The sequence below is a fragment of the Pinus tabuliformis genome, chromosome 6 (genome assembly GCF_031772625.1).
Source record: "Pinus tabuliformis cultivar Carrire ecotype Pingquan chromosome 6, CPIR1, whole genome shotgun sequence".
In the NCBI taxonomy this organism is placed as follows: domain Eukaryota; kingdom Viridiplantae; phylum Streptophyta; class Pinopsida; order Pinales; family Pinaceae; genus Pinus; species Pinus tabuliformis.
Genome location: NC_142292.1, coordinates 778,037,829 through 778,063,578, shown reverse-complemented (window position 1 = coordinate 778,063,578; position 25,750 = coordinate 778,037,829). Strand labels below are relative to the sequence as shown.

Genomic DNA, 25,750 nt, shown 5'->3' with positions numbered 1-25,750 from the left:
TGGGCCTATAGAAGAACATGGCAGAACACAACAGGGTTTTCACCATATGAGCTTGTCTATGGGAAATCCCCTTTGTGTCTAGTGGAATTCAAAATTAAGATTCTCAGGACAACCCTTCAAGTAGGTTTAGATCTTTTAAAAGCCTAGAAACAATGGTTGGAACAACTAAATGAGTTGGATGAAATTTGTTTGGTAGTTGTCCATAATATAGTTGAAATTCCACATCATCTAACTAAATGGAATGATAAATTCATTAAGAAAAAGTTTTTTGAAGGAGGGGATTGGGCATTACTCTATGATTCTCAGTTCAATGATTTTAAGGAAAAAATTTGCTCCAGGTGGATGGGACCATATGAATTTAATACGATGTTCGATAATGGGACTATTAGACTTATCACAATTTATGAGGCCCATACTCCTTTCATCATGAATGGGAATCGCCTCAAATTATATCACCGTCCAACTTCAAGAGATTCATTTATCAAATATCTCTCTGATAACTCTGGTTTTGAAGTTATTAGTGCAGGGAATTCCTCCTCTACACCCTTGATTTAAAGATAATTATAGATATATATATATATATATATAGATATATATATATATATATATATATATATATATATATATATGTATATATATATCTATATATATATATATATATATCTATATATATATATAGATATATATATATATATATATATATATATATCTATATATATATATAGATAGATATATATATATATATAGATATATATATACATATATATATATATATAGATATATATATACATATATATATATATATATATATATATATATATATATATATATATATATCTATATATATATATATCTATATATATATATATATCTATAGATATATATAATGGTGTTACTACTCTATCAATCTTCTTCTTGCAAGTATCTCACTAGCGTTATTACTCCTCTGGTGTTTTTACATTGATGATGGAAACTTCTTCTAAGTACTTCACTAGTGTTGTTACTCCTCCGGTGTTGTTACTCCTCTGGTGCTCTTACTCTATGGTGATCGTGATTCCGTCTAAGTATTCTGGTGTTGTTACTCCTCCAATATTGTTACCTTTCTGGTGCTGTTACTCTTTCGTGATTTTGTCTGAGTATTCTAGTGTTGTTACTCCATCATGATTTCGACTAAGTGTTTAAGCGGTGTTGTTATTCCCCTGCTGTTGTTACTCTATCAAGGTAAGTTGCCTAGGTATGTCCCCAATCGACTTTGTGGATTTAATTAATGATTCATGTGACATGACTTGATATGACCACGGATGATCATCCCTTAGTTGGGTGGAGGTACTATAATGATGACTTATTATTATCTTTTATTAAACCTTGTGCTAATCGCATTCATTCATGATTCTCCACCATACTTCGCACGATGTCTATATGCATCGGGACTTGAAGTTAGTACGGTTGTACTAATGAATGGTCCTTCCCAATGCTGCAAAATAATTACCATTATTACCCATCATCTACTGTGATTTTTCCATATTTTATCATTATCCTTCCGGTTTTCACTCTCACTGCACCCCATCCCTATTACAACTCTCACTGCAAATCTACCTGCTGACACTCCTTCCCAACGGTCTCTTGTTATAGGCCATTGCAGAATGGGTGGATAGGATATGAGACATGAACTAGAGAATACAGAGTAGGTTTGATGCAATCCAGATGTTTGGCAAGTTTTCTTGGATATAGGGTGTCATGTGTATTTTGAGAGGCTGAAATAATTTGATGAAGCCATCACAATAGAATTTTCATTAAGCTTGGAAGGAAATCATTCTAGAGTCCATGGATTGGATATTTCTATCACGGAGCAAGCTATTTCAATTGCTAGTGGATTACAATGAGGAGGTCAGAAATGGTTCTCGCGGAACTCTCCTCTGCTGGAGTTTCTGGAATCATTTTTACAGGATGGGAAGATAGCTGCCCAAAAAGGAAGAGGATATGATCATAAATCACTGCCATATCCATGGAGTGAGGTGGCATATTTTGTAATGAGTTAGGTTACCTACAAAGGTCGTTTCTCTACATTGTTTAAGTATAATTTCAAACTCCTTGCATGCCTTCAGTTCTGGCATGCGCAAGTTCATGCTTTGGACATGCCATACTTCAACCTTCACTTAATGGCACAATATACCCAGTGGTCTTGAAAGCCATTAGTGGTTCTTAAAAATCATGGGTTGGTGAGATTATTGGTGGTGTATGCTCTCTCTCAAACCTCTATGGCTTGGCCACAATTCACCGAGTTGGTGGAGGAAGAACTTGCAGGAATGTTACATGCAGGGGAAGAAGAAGAAGATGTAGCAATGGAAGAAGAGGCCAGAGACAAAGTTGATCCAGCATCGTCTATTGGCCCAAAAGAGATTGATGTGATGGAGATACAAGAGAGTGCAGTCGACGCTACTCCATAAGAACTAACGTCGACTGACAATCTAGTAGAAGAATTACCACCCTTGGATGTAGTTACAGGTGGTGCTAACACAGAAGAATCGACATCGCCTTTCTGAAAAATTAAGGAATTCTTGGTTGAGAATGTAGGTAGTATTGCTATACAGGAACCAACACCACGTGTCTAAGTAATTGAATAACTTCTGGTCAGAAATGCAGGTGGTGTTAATGAACAAGAACCAAAAAAACCTGTTCAAACAATCAAAGAACCTATGATTGAAAATGTATGTGGTGTTGTCACACAAGAACTACCACCACCTGTTCAATTGAATGTGGAACCTTTGGGGGAAACAGGGACCACAATCGACACCACTCCACAAGAGACAATGTTGGTTGCTAGGCAGGAGGATAACTCAAAAGAAGCACAGGCAGGAAGAGAAAAGGGGAGCATAGAAAAATCAGTGGATATATAAGAAGAGGAAGGAAGGCCTACATCAACAGGCATTGAGAAAATGAAAATTGATGAAACCATTACTCGTTCTCGTTTTCTTGCATCATTTCCAAGAGGGGCAAGGAAAGCTCGTTCCTCTAGATGTATGGAGAAACAAGAAGCTTCTCCTTCAACCTTGAAATTTGTTGGTAAAGCTAAGGGCATCATTATCGACATGATTATTCAAAAACCAATGTCAATTGGTGAAAAAATTGAACAAATTGGAGGGGTAGAGGTCGACACTTTCACACAAGAACTAGTGTTGACTAAAGGACAAAATGAAGAAGCTTTGGTTGGTGTTACTCCTCTAGAAACAGTTCCGAAGCTGATGGAGGAAGATGTTGCTGATCAGAATAACCCACAAGGGTTAGAGATTACTCTTGAACAGATGAAGGAGACTATTGCAGATGAGGCTAACATGCAAGGGTTAGAAACTATTCCAGATCAGATGGGAGATGACACGGCCGATTAGATTAACCTACAAGGGTTAGAAGCCATTCTTGAGAAAATAGAAAAGGATGTTGCTAACAAAACTAACCTGCGATGGTTAGAAACTGTTCCTATAAAGGTGGAAGAGGATGATCAGACATCAAAGAAACTATAAGAGGAGGGTGTCAAAGACACTACCACACAAGGCCCTGCAGTGAATCCAGAAGTGTAAAGTGAAGATGTAGAGGTCTTGAGACTTAAAGAAGGTGATGGTGAGACTGTTCCCTAAGTCGAGAAACAAACAGAAGAAATCGAAGTAAAACAAGAGTCAGTTGATGATTTTTTCAAGAGTCAGTGGAAACATAGACTAAAGACAGGAGAACAACTTCAGTAGCTACACAGACAGAGTCGTTTTTACATATGATCGAGGCACAGAAGATTTTCATGTCTGCAAGAATTCAGAAGTGGAAAGCCACAATAGATCGCTTTCAATGAGGATCCATTCCTTTAGAGGCACGCCGGGAAGGAATAAGGAAAACTTGTGAGCAAGCTGCAAAAATATTTTCTGGTTACATAGAAAAGATAGAAAAGGAAAAGCGGAAGTAGGAGAAACAAATGAAGCAAATTGAGGGGCTGGAAGAATAGGTGAAGCTACTAAAGGCCGATAAGAAATAGATGTCTACCTTGGCTCAGTAGTCAATGGCTTGTTGTCCTGTTGCTCATAACTATGACTTGTTCCTCTATGAACAATATCTATTCTTTTGTTTAGAAATCACCCTCCAGGAGCTCTATCATGATATGGAAGATTCAATGCAGTTTTTGGGCATCATGAGATACCACAACGTTTTGGTTCAACATTTGATGTGCGACTTGTACATGCATGACTAGTTCCTGGGCAATGATCAATCATTTAACATAGTGCCATATGTAGGAGACATTCAACTAAGAGCCTTTTCCTCCTACACTTTCAACCAGGTTCAATGGAAAAAGGATTTTGATACATTTGAATAAAATTAGGCAAATAGGCCACTTATCATCATGATGGAAAATTGCCAATCTGTGAATGTTTATAACAGACATGAAACCCTCTTGGGGATCGAAGGACGGAAAGAACAAATGTTGAAAACTCAACAATGGTGTGCTTATATATTGACAAAACATACATTCACTTGTCAGGAGGAGGCTCGAGACAACTGCCAGAAAATGTGGATGCTCTCATCATCAGTTGTTAGGATATGTGAGTCTTTTGGTGCCCCCAATTTTACTTCGGCTTTAAACAGGGTACCCTGATATATTGCGTGCATGTGACTTCATGGGGTCCGATGGATGGGTTTGAAGTTTCGATTTCCCATCATTTAGCTTCCAATTGATCAATACACTCCAACCTACGAGGTAAGCGAGGATTGGTGGAAAGAAGTCATCCAAACAGATGGGTATAAGCCTCCAGGGATAGAGATGTCTCAAAATTATGATCTTGCACAACTTCACGTTGATAATCCCATCTTGAACCAAGACTTGTGCAGGCGATGAACAACATGAGCACATGCAGTAAGGCAAGTTGGGGGGAGACGTTGGTAGCTAGATTTGCATACTTAACCTTTTTTCCCTGTTCTTTTATCCATTTCATGCCAATAGTGGTTAATCAACATCTTAAATTGCACAGGTATACCTCTCGTCATGTATTTATGGATTATTGGTAAATAAAGCATAGTCGTAGGGGATTATTACCTAAGTGACTTGCTAATTCAATTATTTCTATAGATTTAAAGGGATAATCACCATGACCATGATTCACTGAACGATGTTATCAAACTAGCAGTGCTATTCTTGAATACTAGACGCAGTGGTGAATCAACCCTTAGATTGACACACTGTTATCTTTTAACATTCTGTTTCATTCTGAAAACCACCATGCAATTACGGGTAGACAGTGTCATAATTCTAGGAGCTGTATCATTGACAAATTGTATAAACTAGAGTTGCACGCTGTGAAAGCCAACACTATTAAGAGTCACTAAGTTTACAAGAGAATACTATAACTTTGAGTGTGTAACAACATGATTGTAATATTTATTTTATTATAATGATGAGTTGATCTTCTGAGCATATCATGATTCTTTGCTCTCGCCACATCCCTGTTCAGGGAGTTGGGCCCACTCCCTTGACCAGGTGTTGTTGGATTAGATGTGAGTTAGGTTTATTTTTGTGAGTTTATTATTGTTGTGAATGTTTATCAATGCATTTCTATGAGTCCTTATTGTTATTACTCTTATTGGTGCTACAATTAATTTTTGTTGTTACTCTTATTATTATTATAGTATTTCTTATTGTTATACATTGGTGAATTTATAGTTAATGTTCATTGTTGGTTAGGGAAACTATGGCATGTACATACAATGCACAATATCCTTGAAACAAACAGTAGAAACCTAGGTTGACAATGAAATGTGGATTAGGAAAATTGCATGATTCATACTTGGACACCAACAATTTCCATGCCCTACTTCATCACTTCTGCGAGAGTTTTCTAGTTGTCCTCCCCTTCCGTAAGGCACTCTTCGAATTTCCGCTTCGGAATAATTCGAGAAACCATAATTTCACCTCCAGAGTCAGTCTATCTTTCACAGCGAAGAAATCCTCTATGCCTTGATACCAAAAGTCAACATACCAATTCTTATTCTCCGTCGACCATAACAGACGCAGAAATTCCCTAAGCTTGTTTTAAGTGATATGCCAAAAATTAGTAAGACTGGAGGAAAAGAAGAACTTGGTATAAATATGTGGGATCATGTAAGCATGTGGGGTTATCGTGTCAAAACCTTCATACTAATGATAGGGGAACTTATTCTTATGATTCTTATACTTAATGTAGCCCCTCAGAGAGCTAGTGTTGAATTCATTTTCACACAGATCCACCATGAAAATGATGTGTATTTTCATAACTCTCAACTATGTAAGCCATCAGTGCAGACCTAACCAGCCAATTTAATGATTGACTCCAAACTCCAGTCAACATCTTACAATGAAGTGTAAGAACTATGAGAGAAATCAGTGAGGCATCCATGGATTGTTGAATCCTAATCCTACGCCCCTGGATCAATAAGACCACTTCTCAATTGAATAAAAAGGAGAAAACAGATAACTAGCACCAACCCATCTAATCCTGGCTCTATTATGCATCTCAAAGCTGCAAAGATGAAGTGTTAATTGTGTGAACTTGAAATCTGCATCTTCGAGCTTCGTAACCTCCACAACATATTAGGCCCAGGTGTACATGTTTTTGTCTTTTGTCCATAGCCAATGCACCGATACACACATGGACAACTAGAAACAAGAAGAATTGATAGATCACCCCTACTCTCGACTAGGATGTCAAATGTGAAGCATAAAGAACCTTACTTGACCTCCTTCTTTTCCATACCTTAGGTGCGATCCACTAAACACACTCCATACCAGATGCAATTCAACTTGGTATGGTAGTGCATGAGTTCAACTTTGTGGGGATTGGTCTAGTAACCATTGGTCCTCGACAGACAAAACCATCTTGTACCTAATTCATATATTCATAAAAATCAAGCACAAAGCACAGTATGACTAGTATTAAATCCCCTCTCTTTTCCAAAAAAATCTACAATTATGCACTCAATCTATGAGATTGGGTGTCGTAATGCATCACCCAATCTGTTAAACCACAAAATTATTTTCTATTTTGGATAAACGAGTAAATGAAATTGTTGTTTGGCTTACTCCTAAACATTCCTGAGTGTTTAGTTGAGTCGCCAATCAGTGGGCATAGATCGAGTCTGATCTTTCTCACTTTTTTTCTAACCGATAGAATTTCCTTTCATGATAGAGCCCTTTAGGTCCCTATGTTCCACCTAGGAACTTTGATACCACTTGTCACGACTCCCATTCCATACACATATATATATTTTTTTCACTTTAAATTCCCTTATAGACTCGCTTATATATATATATATATATATATATATATATATATATATATATATATATATATCACAATGCAAGGCTTCTAAAATCACATTGCATGAGCCTAAATAGCAATGAGAAACTAGGTTCCTAGTTCTGGAAAAGGACTCCATCCTGTAACAACTCCACAAAAATAGCTCTGAGCATAACTCACTCATGAAATTTTCAACCAGCTCATGAACAAATTAATGAGCAGCCCAAAAGAGGAATAAACTTTTATTATTGGCTTTTCCTCAAAAAAATTATGCGTTTACATTTGACTTGTTCCTTTCATCTCCTTTGCCTAATGGTCATATTAATGGTTAAGCTTATAAACTCAACACTAGTGAATGGACCATGTGCCATATTTCTTCAGCGTAAGCATAATGCGGCCTTCACAAGGAGAACAACTCAGCCTCGGGAGCACTTTCTACGGGATATACTGAACCTGTCTATGAATTTCTTCAGTTTCCAAAATGGATCTATCATACAAGGGTTTGTTGGGTGATCAGGCTTTGAGAACTAGATCAATGAGATGATAGACCTGGCAATATAAAGTCAAACTCTAACAATTTCTTTAAATCTTCCATTCTATTTTTCCAGAAGCATATTGAGTTGCTTCCATTGTATTGACTTCACGATGGATGACGAAGATGGTCGTGATATTCTTAGTGAAGACCAGATATTTCAACGTTTTCCTTTGAAACATACCTTCGTATTGGGCATCCATACCACCCGAAATTCATCAGTTAAAGGTTTTGTTTCCAAGAAGAGACACTGGCATCTATTGGAAGCATCTTGTGCAGCTTCCAGTGTGGAAAGACATCGGAAATATTTCCCTAAAAAGACATGGAGAACAAATACACGTAATTGGTAAGAGGATGTTGATGGTGACAAGCCATATATTTCCTTTAATATGCAACAACTAATCTCGTATCAATTAATAAGTCAAATACTGTACATCTACAAGATCATGTTCGAGACAGAGCACTTAATACAATTTACAACAGAAATCCAACACGCAAGGGGTTTGCCTGAACTAGTCACAAGGTGTCAAGGGAAATTGGTCCGCGCACATTGTTTAGTCTCCTTCCAGCTAGGTGTCTTGTAATGCACTCTCTTGAGTCAATGTTTTTTTAGATCAACTATGTAAGTTCAAAGTGCCCCGCCAATCCTTCCAATCCGATGAAGTCCCGTGAAAAATTATGTTCACAATGGTAGGTCATCGTTATAACCCCATAAAAATCTACTTAAGACTTCAATCTGTTAACTTTCTCAAGACAATCAGAGCTTGAAACGGGAATGAACGAGCACCGTTCAACATGATGACAACTTTTACTATGCGATGGATGTTTCTTATATTGTTGGTAAATTCAAGACTTTGGCTCCCGCCCAAGATCCAAGCAGCTGCGCGTATTGGTACCTGGAAGTTGTTAGCCAATAGTGTTGGAATAGCATCAACGCACACTGCGGTTGCTCGTTTCAACACAGTAGTCATCGTTTCAACACAGTAGTCATGCCGGACCAGACCAACATCGGCTCGTCTCAAATAAAATTCCCCAATGGGAGATGTAGAGTAAATCCCTTAAACCAAGTACTCGAGAATCGAGATCGACTGCACTGCACACAATGTTATGCTCAGCCTCAACAACAACGAGATATGCCCGGTGTTCATTCAGACTGATACGCGGTGCTCTTCGGCCCAATTTTTCGCTGACGAAACCCTCCTTCAAATGGGAGGTAACTTCGATGGGGCGCAGAAGATCAGGGCAATCGCACCGTGTGCGTCGACTAGAACCTGCGACTAGGTCTAGGATCACGAGGTTAGCTTACCCACGGTGGTATGCCAGGGATCAGCTCCTACCCGACGGAAGAGTAATCATCGTGGGAGGCAAAGGGGTTTTAACATACGAGTTCGTGCCGGAGGCGGCAGGGGATTTCATGGTTCATCAAACCCCTGTGAGCACAATCAGTAACAAATGAATTGTGATGATGGAAAATGCATAATCAACCCGTGAAACCTCCTGAGCCAATGTAAGAATGCAGGTCCCTAATTTGAAGTTGTGTTCGATTCCTATGCTTCGCCAACGAAAACCACAACATAGGAGTGTATGCAATTTATCCATCGCAGAAAAAGTAATGACTGGAAAATGCATTACAAACCTAGAAACAAAATCAGCCCTCATTCCGTGACCATAACTACTCACAAAGTGTATACGTAGGTTTCTAACATTCTCTAATAAACTTGCAATTTTTATACTAACAACGAGATGTTATGATAAACTTCTAATATTAACGTTGTTTAAATTTATGTTCAGAAGTTGTCACATCTAGATGTATCTAATCATCTTATAGACAACAAGATCACATATATATCTATTCACATGCTAAAATAACAACACATCAAATATGTGGAGGCAAATGATCTAACAACATTCAAAGCAATTGCTTCAAACCAAATTCGCTGAAAGAGTGTCACTTGGAAAATCGAGCACCACCACCCAATCTAGAATTGACTTCCTCCAATTCACCCCAAGTCGAGAGTTCTTGTCCATTGATCAACAACCTCTTGTTCATCTCTTCAATGGGTATTTAGTTCCCTCTTTCATGATATGGTTTCTTTTAGCACCGTCCCACTTTTGTGGATAATTTTATCCACTTGTCTAGGCTTTTCCCATAAAATCTAGCCTTTTTCTCCCACGAGGTTTTTATGTTTTTTGGTAATAAAATATTTACTCCGAGTTTTAACCCTAGACATAGCTTTCCTATCACCCCATTTAGCTTTGGTCCAACAGGATAGCAACTTAAGGGTCTTACATTAACGCCCCAGTGCATTGTAACTCTTAGTATGCCAATTCTTTCATAAAACTAACACCTCTGAGTTCTACAAAATATTATTTCTATTCCAAGTGCACTATTAAAATTAACAACTATAGTACCTCTATATAACAAACACATCAATGTGCTTATACAAACAAGACGTGTTAGTGTTGCATGTTTAAGAGAAAGCATTGGTACTACATTAATTTTTTGCGTGCCCGAGATCCGTTCATTCATCAAAGAATGATCGGGACTTTTTTTTTTTATCTAAGAACTAGTGTGGTATACGTTTCAATTTTCGGTTCTTTGAGTTGATCGCACCGTGTCTTTTTTTTATTGTAACCGGGGTGGTATACATTTCAGGTGTTGGTGCTATTTTAACTAAATGTTGTCTTGGTGCTTTAATTATGTATGAATATAGAAATGCACCAAGGATTCTTGGTCCATAAAGTAGACAAAAAAACATCTTCTAACCGTTCAAATTTTGTCAATTGTGTTGAATTTCTGTTATAAATTCAATAGATGTTTTTTTTACAATTTTTGTCAATTTTATAACACTAAAACCTTCATTATAACTTAAAGTAAAAAAATCTTTTCCTTGCAGTGCATATGCATTAATAAACCCCTCACTATATTATTCCACAACGATATAAACCCTCACTATATTATTCCACAACGATATAAACAAAGAACTATTTTATCACCTTTTACATGAACAAGTCAAGATCGGAATACTTCATCTGCTGTAGTGGCCAATTAGTAATAGACGAAAGGCAAGGTATCATGGGCATTAATAAACCATGATTATAGTATTCCACAAGAATATAAATAAAGATAGAAAATTACATATGGGTAAAGAAAATTGTATTCACTGTCAACTAAAGTCCTATAAATTGTATGCCCCATGAGTGTAAACTCGTAAGAAATATGAAAGCTAATTATTCTTTGAATATTAACAGACGTTTGAAGTTCTGGTTGCAAATTATATCTCACCACTCTCGTATTTAAGTCCTCGGACTAGACCATTCTTAGTCACTAGGATCATCTCCTTTAAAGAAAGGTGCTATATATTCTTCTCTACCAAAATTGAACCTCCTCCCTCTACATAATTAAGAGGATTGTAGCACTCTAAGTATTTTGGGAAGTATGATATTGGATCCTGCGCCACCTATTGTAAGTTTGTTTGATAACTCAACGTACTCTCTCAACATTTGAATGATTCCAAGCTTCCTCTAATAGAGAGATAAGGGATATATATGTATGAGATCTACTCTGAACGGATTGATTCCTTCACTTCAGAGTTTGCTTCGCTCCTAGCCCGACTTCCACAAAAAAAAATGTACAAAGCAATGACTACCACAAAAATATTGTATGTTTCCATAGCCAAGCAACGAAAGAATCACAGGTAACCATAGGTTAACTAAAAATAGCTTTTTTCCAAAAGCACGCACTTCCCATATATTTCTTGAACCAAAGCGGGAGATTTCTAATGGCATTTTGAGTTAACCAACTAATTCATCTTGACAACTAAACTAACCATTTCCTTCGGGATGTTTGATACCAATCATTTTGGAGTACTTTGAAACACATTAATCTTCATATTATTCAAATTATAAATTTTCATATCTTTGTAATAGTAACGCATCTTTCATATGGTTATTGTTGTATCTTGTTATTTTTTATTATGGTTAGGTTTGGTTGTTGTTATTTTTGGTCTTTTATATTATTATTGTTATGTAAGTTTTAATTATATTTTCACTTTTTAAACTCTTATATATAAAAAGACTTTTTGTCATTTGGATGGTCTTGTCATTTGAATCATCCAAAAATTGTTTATTTATGTGATATAAAAGGAGGTGACTCCCTCGAAATGGTTTATTAGCTAGTCATTCAATTATTTTTTTATTTTTTATGTTTTTGTGTTATTTTTGATCTTGATACATAACATAAATGTCAAACATTAATGTGTAGATTCTCGAGATATTACATCACATTTCAATGTTTTCTAAGCTATGTATGCATAAGCCACGTATGCATAAGCCACGTTTGAATCCAAGTGGATATAATTTTTATTATTCTTCATACCTGATCAATCATAAATAAAATAATAATTTTTTTATCATAATCAATGAATTTTTACTTTAAACATGATTTAAAAACATGATTTAGATATCTTTAAACATGATTTAGATATGCAATGTGATACAGCTTGAGTGGGCCTAATGGTTAAGAGCATGTGTTTCCTCCTAAGAGGTCACAGGTTCAAAACCAGAGGGGGGTAGAGTATGTATGCCTTCGTAGACTTAGCAGTCAAATCGCTGCGCGGAGGTGGGTCCCTTGTCCACAAACAAGGGGGTCTCATACACCGTTGTGACCTTAAAAATGGATATTATTATTATTATTATTATTAATTACTACTTAAAAACCTATCCATCAATTTAGAGATGACAATAAAAAAATACTAAAATATTTCATTTTAAATCATCCCATTAAAATATATAATTTAGAAAAAAATTAAAATTAAAATTAAAATCAAATAATGCATCTGCATATAAGAAAAATATCCCACCGAAACCTAATTTTACAAACTACTTGTTTATATATATTACTCACCTCGAAGGAAAAAATATCTTATAAATCCTAAGTAATAGTTTACATAGGTTAGTTAAATTTATGCTCTTAACGTTTTTCATACTAAATAAAAATTTATGCTCTTAACGTTTTTCATATTAAATAATTTATGCTCTTAACGTTTTTCATATTAAATAATTCACATGCAAATTTGATTCTGTAAGGGTTATATTAGCAACTTTGAATGATATATTAATGTAACATTGCTAAATACACGAGAAAAACAAAAGGAAAACATTTAGTTAGAGGAGACATTTTTCAATTTAGTTTACTTTTGAAGAGTGAAGTCTTAGCTCACTGGGTCTTAGATTGACGGCAAATGAATGCACTGCACACCTTGCAATAGGTCACTAGTTCACATCCCCTTTTTTCACATCCCCTTTGAGTACTTACTTATCAACAAAAATCAAAACAAAGTTTATAACTTTTTCATTTTAATTCTAAATGAATTTATGTATTATTAATGTTCATAAGTGTTCAGTTATTAATAACATAGTTAGAAAATTTACAATTTAAACTTTAAATACAAAATTTACCCATACAAACAAATTATTAATAAAAACCCAAAATAACATGTTTCAATTTCATTATAATCTATAATTAAAAATATTGAAAGTTCCCCTCCCAATAAAGACGATGCGTGTATTAATCATTATTTTCAAATAATTAATTTTTAGTTAGTTAAAATGTTTTTTTATCTATTTTTTAGATACTTTAAAATTTATTTATATTCAACAAATACATAGGACCATATTCTAAAATATTTTAGCGTAAGACGATATTCTAAAATATATTTATTTTCCAATTTCATATTAATATGAATATTTAAATATCACATAGATAATAAACCATACCATGATAATATTAATGGTTAGGCAAAAGATCTTGATTTTTAATTAATATTAATATTAAATTTAATATTCACATTCACATTAAATCCACTATCAAACCTAGTATTAAACATATTAAAAGTAGTACTCAATCTAATATTAAACACTGCATGTTTATATATATATATATATATATATATAAAACTATAAAACTCATCTTGATGGTTAATATACCTAACATATATCAAGGTAATGGTTTACAAAGGTTAGGTATATTTATGCTATTAAGTTTTGTCACGCTAAATAATTTGCACATAACTCATATCGGATGGTATAAGGGTTATATTAGTAACTTTCAATATGCTCAACACAAGCGATAAACAGTGGACAAACATGTGCCGCCACGAGAGTTTCATAATGAAATCCACCCTCAAAAGTGAAGCTACTTTTCAAAATCATTTTTGTAAGTTATGTACGCATGCTTTAAAACGCATTTTTCAATTCAAGTGAATCTAATTTTCATTATTTTTTGGATGTGATCAACTATTAATAGCACGATAGTTTTTTTAATGGTAGTTAGTAAATTTTTAATTTAAAGTAGTTTAAACACATAATTTAGATGGGTAATAAAGTTATTATTTAAAAAAATTATTTAATAATTTATACGTTACAACAATATGTTAATAATTTTTATTTTCAATCGTTTTATTGAAATTTCTAACGGAGAAAAAGATTAAAATGCCCACTAGTAATAACGAAAATGTCTGTTGGTTTAACAAGTAATTAGTTATTGATTTATCAAGTCATTAGTTTCCAATTAATTAAAAATATTTTTTCCCATTTCTTAAATATTCTAAAATGCTTTTTTTCCCTAATTATATTTTATTTAATCATTTTTTATTCTTAATCTTAAAATACCTAATAATTTGTATCACTTATTTAATATTAATTAAATTTTTTGTTTGATATTTATTTCAATATGTATTTAAGAATTTATAACTGATACTAAGTGTGTCATGTTTTTTCATACCCTTTAAAAATTACATTTCAGTAACTATTAAGATGGCATGTTTAAGATTTTTAAGTTAATGTATACATTTTTTTCATTTAACTATTGTAATTTTTTAAGCATGTTTCTCAAACATTTCAATTTTTTAATTAAGGAAACAAAGCAACCATTAATAATATTTTTAAATTAATATATATAAATTTTTCTTTTAAATATTATGATTTAGTTATTGTAATTTATTTACGTCCCTTGAGTCTTAATGATGAACTACAAAGTAGTTCAAAACCCATTAATCTAAAAATTTCTATATAATTTATATAAAAAACAGTTGGTAAACCTCCTTATAAATCACAGAAAGTTAGGGCATTCCAAGAACTTTTTCATTCTAAAATATGAAAGACATACAAGTTAAGAAAGTAAATTAAGCCATAAAAAGAAACAATTAAATGAAATCCAATACACATTTATAAATAAAATAATATTTTTAAATAACTAAATTTAATTAACAAAACAAACAAAAACCAATAATTAAATTTTCAAATTTAAATTTAATCATCATAAAATAAAATAAGTCAAAAAAGTAAGCCATATATCACAAGAAAATTGAATTTATCCAGAAAGTCAAACCATTGTTCTATATATATACGATTTTTTGACTTTCCACAGACTCGATCATCTTATTGTGAGTTATAAAATTATTTAAAAAGACCTAATTATTATTATTCTTATAAAATTTTTCTTTAATATTTAAAAATTTATTAATACACATCATTGTTATTATAGTATGCCATATATTGTCAAAACAAGGAGTCACCAATCATGGTTGAGTGAAAAATGCAGAAAAAAAGGCATCATATGCTGGATGACTCGGTTATTTTTAAATTAATATACCAGATCAACTTGATTCTCTGGAGTCAGCAAAGTTAATGCTCGTCATTGTTTTAATTCGTTGAATGAGTATTGCTGCCACAATGCCGCCAAGGACTCGAGAGCTCGTGGATGTGGCAAATCCCATATAACCTGTCATTAATTCATACTGAGAATGATCATGATTCATCTCTTTCTATTTTCGAACATTGTATTTAATTTAAAATTCAAAATACCGTTTGATTTCTGCATGGTATTTTAAGTTTAAATTCAAAGTACCGTTCATCAAGGAAGTTTAACCGGATTCTTGTCGCTGACAATATAGGTTCTTATATACAAATTGCATTTATTATATTTATAATAGGTTATGCCATCACAATCCCACACAAACAGATAAACAGATAAAGTTGTGCCATCACAATCATACACCAATAAATAAGTAGATGGTAGCAGTTAGACAAGGTACCACTGTTCACGTAGCTGAAATAAATTCCAAATTCTCACCCTTCCCATGCGATGGTCGTGGAGATTTTTTTAAGAGCAACGTGGTATCTCAAAATATAAATAGCATCATCAGGTTCATATTAATTTGGAAGTGTAGCTTCAATTATTTCAGAAATCAGCCTGGAAGAAAGGTTTTTGTTGGGTATAGTCACGAAATTCCAACATTTCAAAGAATTGGTGCAGTTCAGGAAGTCACCAGTGCATCCAGAGATGAGCAGAAACGACGAGCAAATTGTAAGTATCCGCAACGGATCCGTTGATGTGACAGAAAGGCCCGTTCACAAGACAAAATCTGGTGGATGGAAGGCTTCCGGATTCATCCTTGGTAAGTCATTATATGTATATATTATCATGATTTCAGTTCTCAGAATGCAGGCAATCCTTTAAAGAGAATCCATATCTAATTAACTCCTGCATGGATTCTGCAGTATTTGTATTCTTTGAGACTCTTGCATACATCTCCATCGCGTTAAGCATGATCTTCTATTTAACATCAGTGTTGCAAGAAGGGATTGCAACTTCTGTTAAGAATGTCAACTACTGGGCAGGAACCACATGTGTTATGCCCCTAATAGGGGGCTTTATAGCAGATGTTTACTGTGGACGTTACAAAATGGTTCTTATCTCCTCAGCCATTTATATCTTGGTGAGCTTCAAAATTCTATGCATTTTATAACCATTCTTATCATGTTTTTTCAGCTATTTCACATCTGAGAGATGTTAATATTGTTATCAAGCTTTTTCTTCTATTTTAATTTGAGAGAGGTTATTTTTTTCTCCTTTTTAATTTCGTTGGCCTTAAAATTCCGTACAGCATCCAACTCTTTTGCTGTCATGTATTTTAAGATGATCTCATTTAAGTAATGATGTGTGTCTCTGTATGAGATTAATAATCTCTTAGTGAGACATTAATTTTTTTTCTAATCTCTTCATGAGACATTAATTTTTTTCTTTCTCTATTTAATCTTTGTATTATGGTTTGTATTAGTTTTACACCACATTCTATTTTATGCAGGGATTAGTTTCGCTGATATTGGCAGTGTCTCTCCCATCTCTGAAGGCAAATAGTGGTGTTTATTTCTTTTCTTTGTATTTGATATCCATTGGGATGGGTGGCCACAAGCCATCTTTGACACCATTTGGTGCAGACCAGTTTGACGAAGAAGACAAAACCGAGATGCTTCAGAAGATTTCCTTCTTTAACCACTGGTTTTTATGGCTTTCAGCTGGCTTTACCTTAGCAGTCACAGTTATTGCCTACGTGCAAGAGAATGTAAGCTGGGGATTCGGATACGGGATAGTCACAGTGGCTATGTGTGTGGCAACTCTTTTATTTCTGTGTGGGACTCGATTATACAGACACAAGGTTCCTCGAGGCAGTCCCATCACTGGAATTGCTCAAGTTGTAGTGGCTGCTATAAGAAAAAGAGACATCACCATGCCTTCAGACATAACCTTGCTTTACGAAAAGGATAAGGAAGTTGAGTTGATAAAATCCGGTCGGAAGCTGCTTGTGCACACAGATAATTTTCAGTAAGTTTTTACTTTCAAAGATTTTAAGATTTAAGGACTTTACATGGAAACGTGAATAGGATTTTTATTATGTCTAAAGTTTTGGAGTGGAGACTCCACCATCATTAGAGATCAGAAAGAAAATATAGATGGTCTGATGATGAGTGGACAGTGTCCACCAGATAAAACAAATTATACACAGTTCCATTTCAAAATCTCTATTAACCTTAAGTATTTTATTTGTTTTTTAGAAAATTCAAAAAGAAACGATTGACCTGTTTTTTCACAAAATTTGAAAGAAAATTCAATCATATTATTTTCATATCTCCTCTTTTCATTGGCAATGTATTAGGTTTCTCGACAAAGCGGCCATAATGGTAGCAGACTCTTCAGAAGGGAATACTGATACAGGGAGAACCAAAGAGCCAAACCCATGGTATATTTGCCCAGTAACTCAGGTAGAGGAAACCAAGCTTATCTTGAGGATAGCGCCCATCTGGTTCTCTTGCTTATTCTTTGGAATGACATTCTCACTGAGCATATCGCTCTTCCTAAAGCAAGGCAGCACCATGGATAGAAAGCTAGGTCCCCACTTCCAGGTGCCAGTATCTTCTCTTATGGCAGTCCAACCACTTTCCGCACTTGTTTCAGTGGTTATGTTTAATCGTTTTATTGTACCATTGGCCAGAAGAATAACAGGAAATGAAAGAGGAATAACTGTTCTTCAAAGGATTGGAGTGGGCTTCATTTTACTTATACTGTCCATCGTGACTGCAGCTCTGACAGAAAACATTAGGGTCCATGTTGCAAAAACGCATGACTTACTCGACCAACCTACAACCCCAATCCCCCTCAGCGTCTTCTGTTTAATTCCTCAATTTTTTTTGATCGGAGTAGCAGAGTCGTTTACTGCAGTAGCGTTACAAGTATATTTCTATGATCAAGTCCCTGATGGCATGAGCAGCTTCGGTACGGCCTTCAATCTCAGTATTATGGGAGTCGGCAGTTTTTTGGGCAGTTTTCTGGTCATCATAGTTCAGGCAGTGACTAAACGAGGAGGGCATCCGGGATGGCTGGGAAACAATTTAAATAGATCTAGAATCGATTATTTTTATTGGCTTTTGGCGGTAATTGAAGCTATTAATTTATGTTGCTATATTTATTTGGCCAAAAACTATAAGTACAAAAAGGTCATGGAAATTACATCGATTCCAACAGAGGCTTAGTTATTACAAAATGCCGTAGGATATGATCATAAATATGTTTCGTCTGTTTTTTTCTTTTTTCTTCATAGTCTCTCCTTTTTCTGCTGGCTGATCATGGTGGGCACAGAAAACATAAGTCATTTTTTTAATGTAAGATTAGTTACAGAAGGTTATGATAATTTTGGATTTGATTGGCCAAAAAAAAAAGTTGGATGGAAATGAATTTGATTGGGTTAATAAAATGTTGTTGGTTAAACTCCTTTTATATATAAACAAACGGGATGAGCCATAACTTTATTTAGTCTCTGCAACTATAATGAGACATTGGTTTTATGGCGCAACTTAGTTCTCTTGACCAATAAAATGATTGCTGTGCAGATTGACCTATTTAGTGATAAACTTTTTTAAAGAAATTATTAATAATAGTCTTTTTAATTAATTAGTATAATCATATAAATTAAATGGTTGGTGAGCTACATTAATTTGTAATAAAAATTTAAACATTCACTTCTTAATATAGGTCAAAAATTAATATATATATTATTTATCTCCATTTTATCATAGAAATTTTTAATATATAAATAGGATTTATTATAATACCATGGTATTTGGCTTATCATTACAAATAAAATGATTGCTTACTTTTGTTGTGCCTATTGACATATTCAATAGTACCTTAAATTCATAAAGAACCCTAGAGCTTTGTGTCTATATAGTGATTACTAATAATAACATTCCTAAGTAATTAGCACAATCATATAAATTAAATGGTTGATGAGCTGCATAAATTTTTAATAAGAATTTAAGTATTCATTTTATAATATATGTCAAGAATTAATATATAAATTAAATATATATGTAAATAGGCTTTCTTATAATACCATGGATTTTGGCTTATCATTACCTCATAAAATCATAATACTTTTCACATAATCCTAAAAGACATAACTTATTTTATATTACAACTTATTTTATATTACATTGGTTCATAAATGAATCAGTTTAATTAAAAGTGCAAAAATAATATAATTATTTTATCAATAAATCTTAATTTTTTATTTATATATACTATTAAAAATATTTTATAAAAGTTAAATCTTATTATAATTGAATCAAAATTATGAAAAACTTATCCAAATATGCCTATCCACATATTTAAGGGAATCCAAAATCCAAATCGAGCAATATAAGACCAACTAGTAAAATGAACACAATCCAGACCATTAAATGTGACGAAAAATAAATGAAAAGAGATGCAGATCAATGAAGTAACATCTCTAGACCATTTGCATAGAGTTTAACATTATCTAATGTTTTTAACCAAGTAAGGTAAACATGGTAATTCCAACGTGTATCTATTATTTTCTCTCTGTTCAAGATCAAAATCCAAACTATACCAAAGGCATGGTTTCCAAGTTCCAGGGGCATATGCAAAGCCAATCGAAGAGTGAAGAGCTTATCACTACCTATTACCACCGAAGGACGTTCTATAATGAACATATATACAATTAATTTGTGATGCAACATTTTGAACTAAGCGATCAATAATACAAAATTAACAAAAAATTTGATGCAACATAAATAATACAAAATTAACAAAGTTGAAGTTCGATTTGTTTTGCATGCTCAGCGAGAGTAGGGGATCCCACTCTTTATTTGAGATTTCTTGTTTAATTTAGCCATCATAGCTGCATGGTGTTGTTTCCTTTGTCTTTCAAAGTGGTATCAAAGCAAGCATTGGGCCTACTTCCTCATGGGAAGGCCTAGGGACGAGTAGATCAACGGAATTTGAGTGATTGGTGTGTGGACGGGCCTATGAACCAACCTCGAGCATCAAGCAATCAACGTTCATTTCTTATGCGTGAGTCAGCGATTTGAGGGCAATATGGTAGGAGATTGGAATTGAATTAAGATTTGTATGAAAGTTGTGTTGAAGCACTATATGTTAAGTGAGTTGCGTAATCAGTATTGAGAGAATTGTGAATGAGGAACCACGTAATTTAATTTATCCAAGGGTTGTATTATGTGCTGATAAGTGTATTACAGGTTAGAAATGACAACAAATTTAGATTTTAATTAGTAAAACTGAGTTATCCTTCAGTCAGCTTTGTAATTATCGGAAAATCGTGACATTTTAATTGTCGAGTGGAAGTTTCATTTACACAATGTCATGGTTTTCGCACATAAATTTTTTTGTTTCTTGTTGTGTGATTCAGTGTCTATATTTTGTGCATTTCTTTCCTATTTAAATGTTAACAGGCTCAAATACCAACAAATGGTACCAAAGGTTGGTTGCGAGGGTTGTGAGGTTAAAGTCTGTCTACTTACCACTCACCCCACACAATCTGTTTGAAGTATTACTCTGACTAGAGACGCCACTGAGCAACCAACCCTCTCTCGAGCAAAGAAAAGTCATATTTCTGTGAGGGTTGTGAGGTAATCTGTTGAAGTTGAGCCATGTCTGGAGCCGCAAATATGATAAGTCGAGCCAAGGTCAAAACATAAGAAGCTGAGACGAGGTCAAATTTTTTTTTAAAAGTTTTGTGCAACCCTCATTGAAGTCTAATCCATGAAGTGAATTTTCGTGCAGAGTTGTCGCTCATTGAACTATGGCGGGGTCGTTAGAAGCGAAGCAGCCGCTAACATAAAATCGCAAAAGAAAGCAGTCGCTCGAGTTGTCTCCGCCACCAAAGATTGTCGAGGAGCCGGCTTGATTAATGCAACGTGATTAATCTATTGAGGAGTATTGTGGTGCAGAAAAGAGTCATTGCGACCAAGAGCTAAAGGAATTTGGAAGACGTGTGCTTTGATTGAGCCGCAAAACGCCAAGGAAAGTCGTTGGTTGAAAGAGTTGTATGGATTGGGAGCTTGCTTAGTTGAGCCGACAATAAAGCTTGTAGCAGTCGAAGGCAAGGGAATCTTAAATTGGTGAACTCAACATAAGCAATTGATCGCCCCAGGAATTCTTTTCGCTTGACAACAAGAAAAACCGAAAAAAATTGTGTTGAAGAATTTTTTCAATTCTGAAGAGTTAAGATAGGTTTCCTAAAATGAAGTAGGGTTCAGAAAAAATATCTGAGAAAATTGTAGATTTTTTTTTTTTTTGGTTTCTTGAAAGAAAATTTAAGTAGGGTGTTTGAAGTTTTTTTTAAAGTGGAATCTTTTATTAAAAAGAGAGACCCTTGTGAAATAAAACAGAAGTAAGAAATTCAGAAAAACCCAAGTGGAAGGGAAAATTAAAATTAAAAAGCGAAAATGCTAGTTGGAGGACTTAACAAAATTTTATCATTTGAAAGAGCAGAGGTAGGAAGAAATGTTTAAAATGACTAATCATAAGTTTGAAGTGGAGAAGTTCAACAAAAACAAAAAAAGAAAAATAATTGTGGAAATTGAAGGTAATGGATTTGTTGTTGCAACAAGAGTTGCACAAAGCATTAGATGGGGTTAAAAGAAAACTTGTTGGCATGACATGTTTGGATTGGTAGGACTTGGATGCCCGAGCTTTTAGTACCATCAGGTTGTGCCTAGTAGATGAATTTATCTTCAACATTGTTGAAGAAACCTCGGGAGCAGATTTGTGGGTAAAATTAGAAACACTATATATGACCAAATCTTTAACCAACATAATTTATTTGAAGAGTTAATTGTATAGCCTCCGAATGAAGGAGGATACTAAAATAGTAGAACACTTAATTGTATTTAATAAAATTATTTGTCAATTGTTACATCTGAATGTTAAGTTTGAAGAAGAAGATAAAGTTATTACCTTGTTATGTTCCTTGCCCGAGTCTTGTGATCACTTTGTGACTTTTATCATTTTTAGTACAACTGAACCTTTGCAATTTGATTATGTTGTAGGAGCTTTTTTATCTCGAGAAGCATGGAGGAATTCTAACATTGAAAATTCCACACCATAAGCCATGGTAGCCAGAGGTCGGTCCATGCAAAGAAGGGAGAAAGCAAGAATGTCTTCCAAATCAAAATCAAAAGGAAATAAGTGTAACATCAAATGTTGGTATTGCAACAAAACACGGCATCATAAGGAGTCCATTGAAAAACCAAGGAAGGGGGCAAATTAAGTCGAGTCAAGTATGATTGATGAAGTTTTATGTGCTAAATTAGGTATGATAGATGAAGTTTTGTCTATTTTCAATTTTTCTCAGAATTATGAAAATTGATTGTTAGATTTTGGTGTTTCTAATCACTTGAGTCTGAAAAAAAATTGGTTCACTTCATATCAAACTGTAAATGGTAATTCTATTTTTATGGGTAATAATGTATCTTGTCAAACTATTGGGATGGGAAATATTAGAATTAAAATGTATGATGATACAGTTAGAACATTGATTGATGTTAGATATGTACCTGATTTGAGAAAGAATTTCATTCTTTTGGGAATATTGGACTTAGAATTCTACAAGTTTACACGTGAAAATTGAGTTTTAAAATTTTAAATGGGAGCTCTAGTTGTTATGAAGGAAGAGAAGATCGAAAATATTTATGGACTTGAAGGAAGTACTTAGGCTAGTGAGTCAGCGACTGTATCTCAGAAGGGAGAAGAAGTTACCTACCTATGGTATCAATGGCTGGATCACGTGAGCGCGAAGGGCCTTCAGGTACTGATGAATCACAAATTACTTCCTAATTTGAAATCCTTGAGTTTGGATTTTTTCAAACATTTTGTATATGGAAAACAATGTAAACATAAATTTAAAATCGAAAGTAATAATAGTAAAGGAATTTCGGACGATATTCATTTTTATCTTTGGGGACCATATCCTACTGTATCTTATGGAGGTGCATTATACTTCTTAACATTTATTGATGATTGAGGTGGATATTGGTGGCCATCTGCCAATTCCACTTGGACCCCTACCACTGTTTCTTTTATTTTTTCAGTTTCCTTAATTGTAGCATAGTTTATTACTTTTAGCAGTTTTTCGGGTCCTAAACTTCAGGAGCCATTTTGAGGCCCTAAATGATGTTTTTTGGAAATCTACTACCAACGATTTTTTACTTAAAATCACCTTTTCAATCGTAGTCCTCAGAGATATATTTCCAAAGGGGTATCATGCACGCCAAATAGAGATAATATGACCAAGTCGCAACCTTTGGAAGTTGGTTGTCCAACTAACCCCAACAGGGCCCACAAACTCTTGGTGTTACATCTCCTCGGGTTAGGGTTTTCTCTTATTGTTCAGTAATAAAAAGGCCCTTGAGCCTCATTGTAATGCAATTTAGAGGCAAGTAGCCCCACATCTCTTCTCAGAGATAAGCTACCATCGCCTGAGCTGGTCTTATTTCCATTCTATTTGTAAGCATATTTCAATATTTGATATTAATAAAATGAAGTGTTATTTCTACTACATATTTGTATTTATGGTTATATATGCAGTTTGTTGTATTCCTGTTCAGATCTAGATCAATTGATGATTACTCCAGGAAAGTCTGGGTCTATATGTTGAAAAGAAAAGATGATGTATTTAATGTTTTTGAACAATTTAAAGCTATGGTGGAAACGAAAACAGTGAAATCAATTAAATGTTTAAGAACTGACAATGGCCATGAATTTACTTCCTTATAATTTGAATAATATTGCAAGGATGAAGGGATTTTTAGACATAAAATTGTTTTCTATACTCCTCAGCAAAATGGGATTGTTGAATGTATAAATCATACTCTTACGGAAAGTGCTAGAAGCATCATCAACAATGCTAACCTGCAGAAGCAGTTGTGGGAAAAAGTAATATCTATTGCTTATTATTTGGTAAATATATCACCTTCATTTGCCATTAATTGTAAAATTCCTAAAGAATTTTCGTCGAGTCAGTCTTGTGATTATTCACATTTAAGAAATTTTGGTTTTGATGCCTACGCTCTTATTCCAAAGAATCAACGTTGAAAGACAGACCAAAAGAAAAATGTTTTGTTTTTGTTGGGTATGACAATGCAGTGAAAGGATACAAGTTGTGGGATCCTTCTTCATGTAATATAATCATTAGTGGTGATGTAACATTTGATGAATCTTCTCTTCTAAAATCATATGTTGAAAAATTGAATAGGAACAGGTATCACCAAATCAACAAATTTAGTTAGAGACTAAACACTTTCTGGAAAATTGAAAAGAAGGAGAGAATCATAGAAAAAGGTGAAGAAGATGCAAAAGAAATTATAGAAGTTGAGGAACTGGTCTAGCATCAAGTGACTCTAAGGAGATCTATAAGTGAAATAAGAACACCCAAAAGGTATGAAAATTATGCTTCATCATTTCATTGATTATCGAAGTTAGGGAACCTTCTTGATAATAGGACACAATGGATGTTGTGGATAGATAAAAGTGGAAAAAGACTATGGATGGAGAAATGGATTCCTTAGCCATAAACAAAAATAGGGATCTTCTAGAACTTCCTGAAGGGAGAAGTGTTGTTGGATGTAAATGGGTCTTCAAATTGAAGAGAAATGTTGATGGAAGTATTGAAATGTATAAGGCGAGGCTGGTAGAAAAAGGGTATTCTCAGGTTGAAGTTATTGAATTCATGGAAAATTTTAGGGGCTAATGTTCGCCCAGTGGGCTAATTTTCCATGATTTTTCCACAAAAAAGATTCGCCAATTTCCAATTTTATAAAAGACGATTCGCCCAAATTTTAGAATATAAAATTATTTTACCTTAAAAATCGCCAACATTATAGAGAGACTATATATAAAATAATTATAAATTTGATTAATTTTACAAATATATCAATAAGCATTTATAATTTGCATATTAGGGATTAGTGAGATTCGCCAATATTTTAAACTTCAAGAAAATTTTCCATCCTTAAAATTTTCCTTGATTGAATTCCATGAGAAATTTTCACCAGTCATAAAATTTGTTTCTATTCGTATTGTGTTAGCAATAACTACATTATTTTCCCTTGAGTTAGAATAGTTAGATGTTAAAACAATTTTTCTTCATGGACATTTGGATGAAGAGATTTTTATGGAATAACCATAAGGTTTTGTACAAGGTCGCAACTAAAGATTAGTTTGCAAGCTCAGTAAATCATTGTATGGCCCGAG

The 25,750-nt window shown here is 34.0% G+C and overlaps 1 protein-coding gene across 1 annotated transcript; it reads left to right on the top strand.

The window, feature by feature from the left end:
* Nucleotides 1-9,061: 9,061 nt before the first annotated feature.
* LOC149261041 (protein NRT1/ PTR FAMILY 8.1-like) lies at nucleotides 9,062-21,418 on the top strand. Its single transcript, XM_089367381.1, has 6 exons — nucleotides 9,062-9,271; nucleotides 16,157-16,298; nucleotides 16,402-16,619; nucleotides 16,989-17,506; nucleotides 17,838-18,612; nucleotides 21,281-21,418. The coding sequence occupies exons 1-6, from the start codon at nucleotides 9,062-9,064 to the stop codon at nucleotides 21,416-21,418; spliced, it is 2,001 nt and encodes a 666-aa protein (XP_089223507.1).
* The last annotated feature ends 4,332 nt before the right edge of the window (nucleotides 21,419-25,750 follow it).

Coding starts and splice junctions, on each gene's coding strand:
- LOC149261041 (XM_089367381.1), top strand. CDS start 9,062: ATGGGGCGCAGAAGATCAGGGCAATCGCACCGTGTGCGTCGACTAGAA. Junction 16,299..16,401: donor GGCTTCCGGATTCATCCTTG/GTAAGTCATTAT, acceptor TGGATTCTGCAG/TATTTGTATTCTTTGAGACT. Junction 16,620..16,988: donor CCTCAGCCATTTATATCTTG/GTGAGCTTCAAA, acceptor TATTTTATGCAG/GGATTAGTTTCGCTGATATT.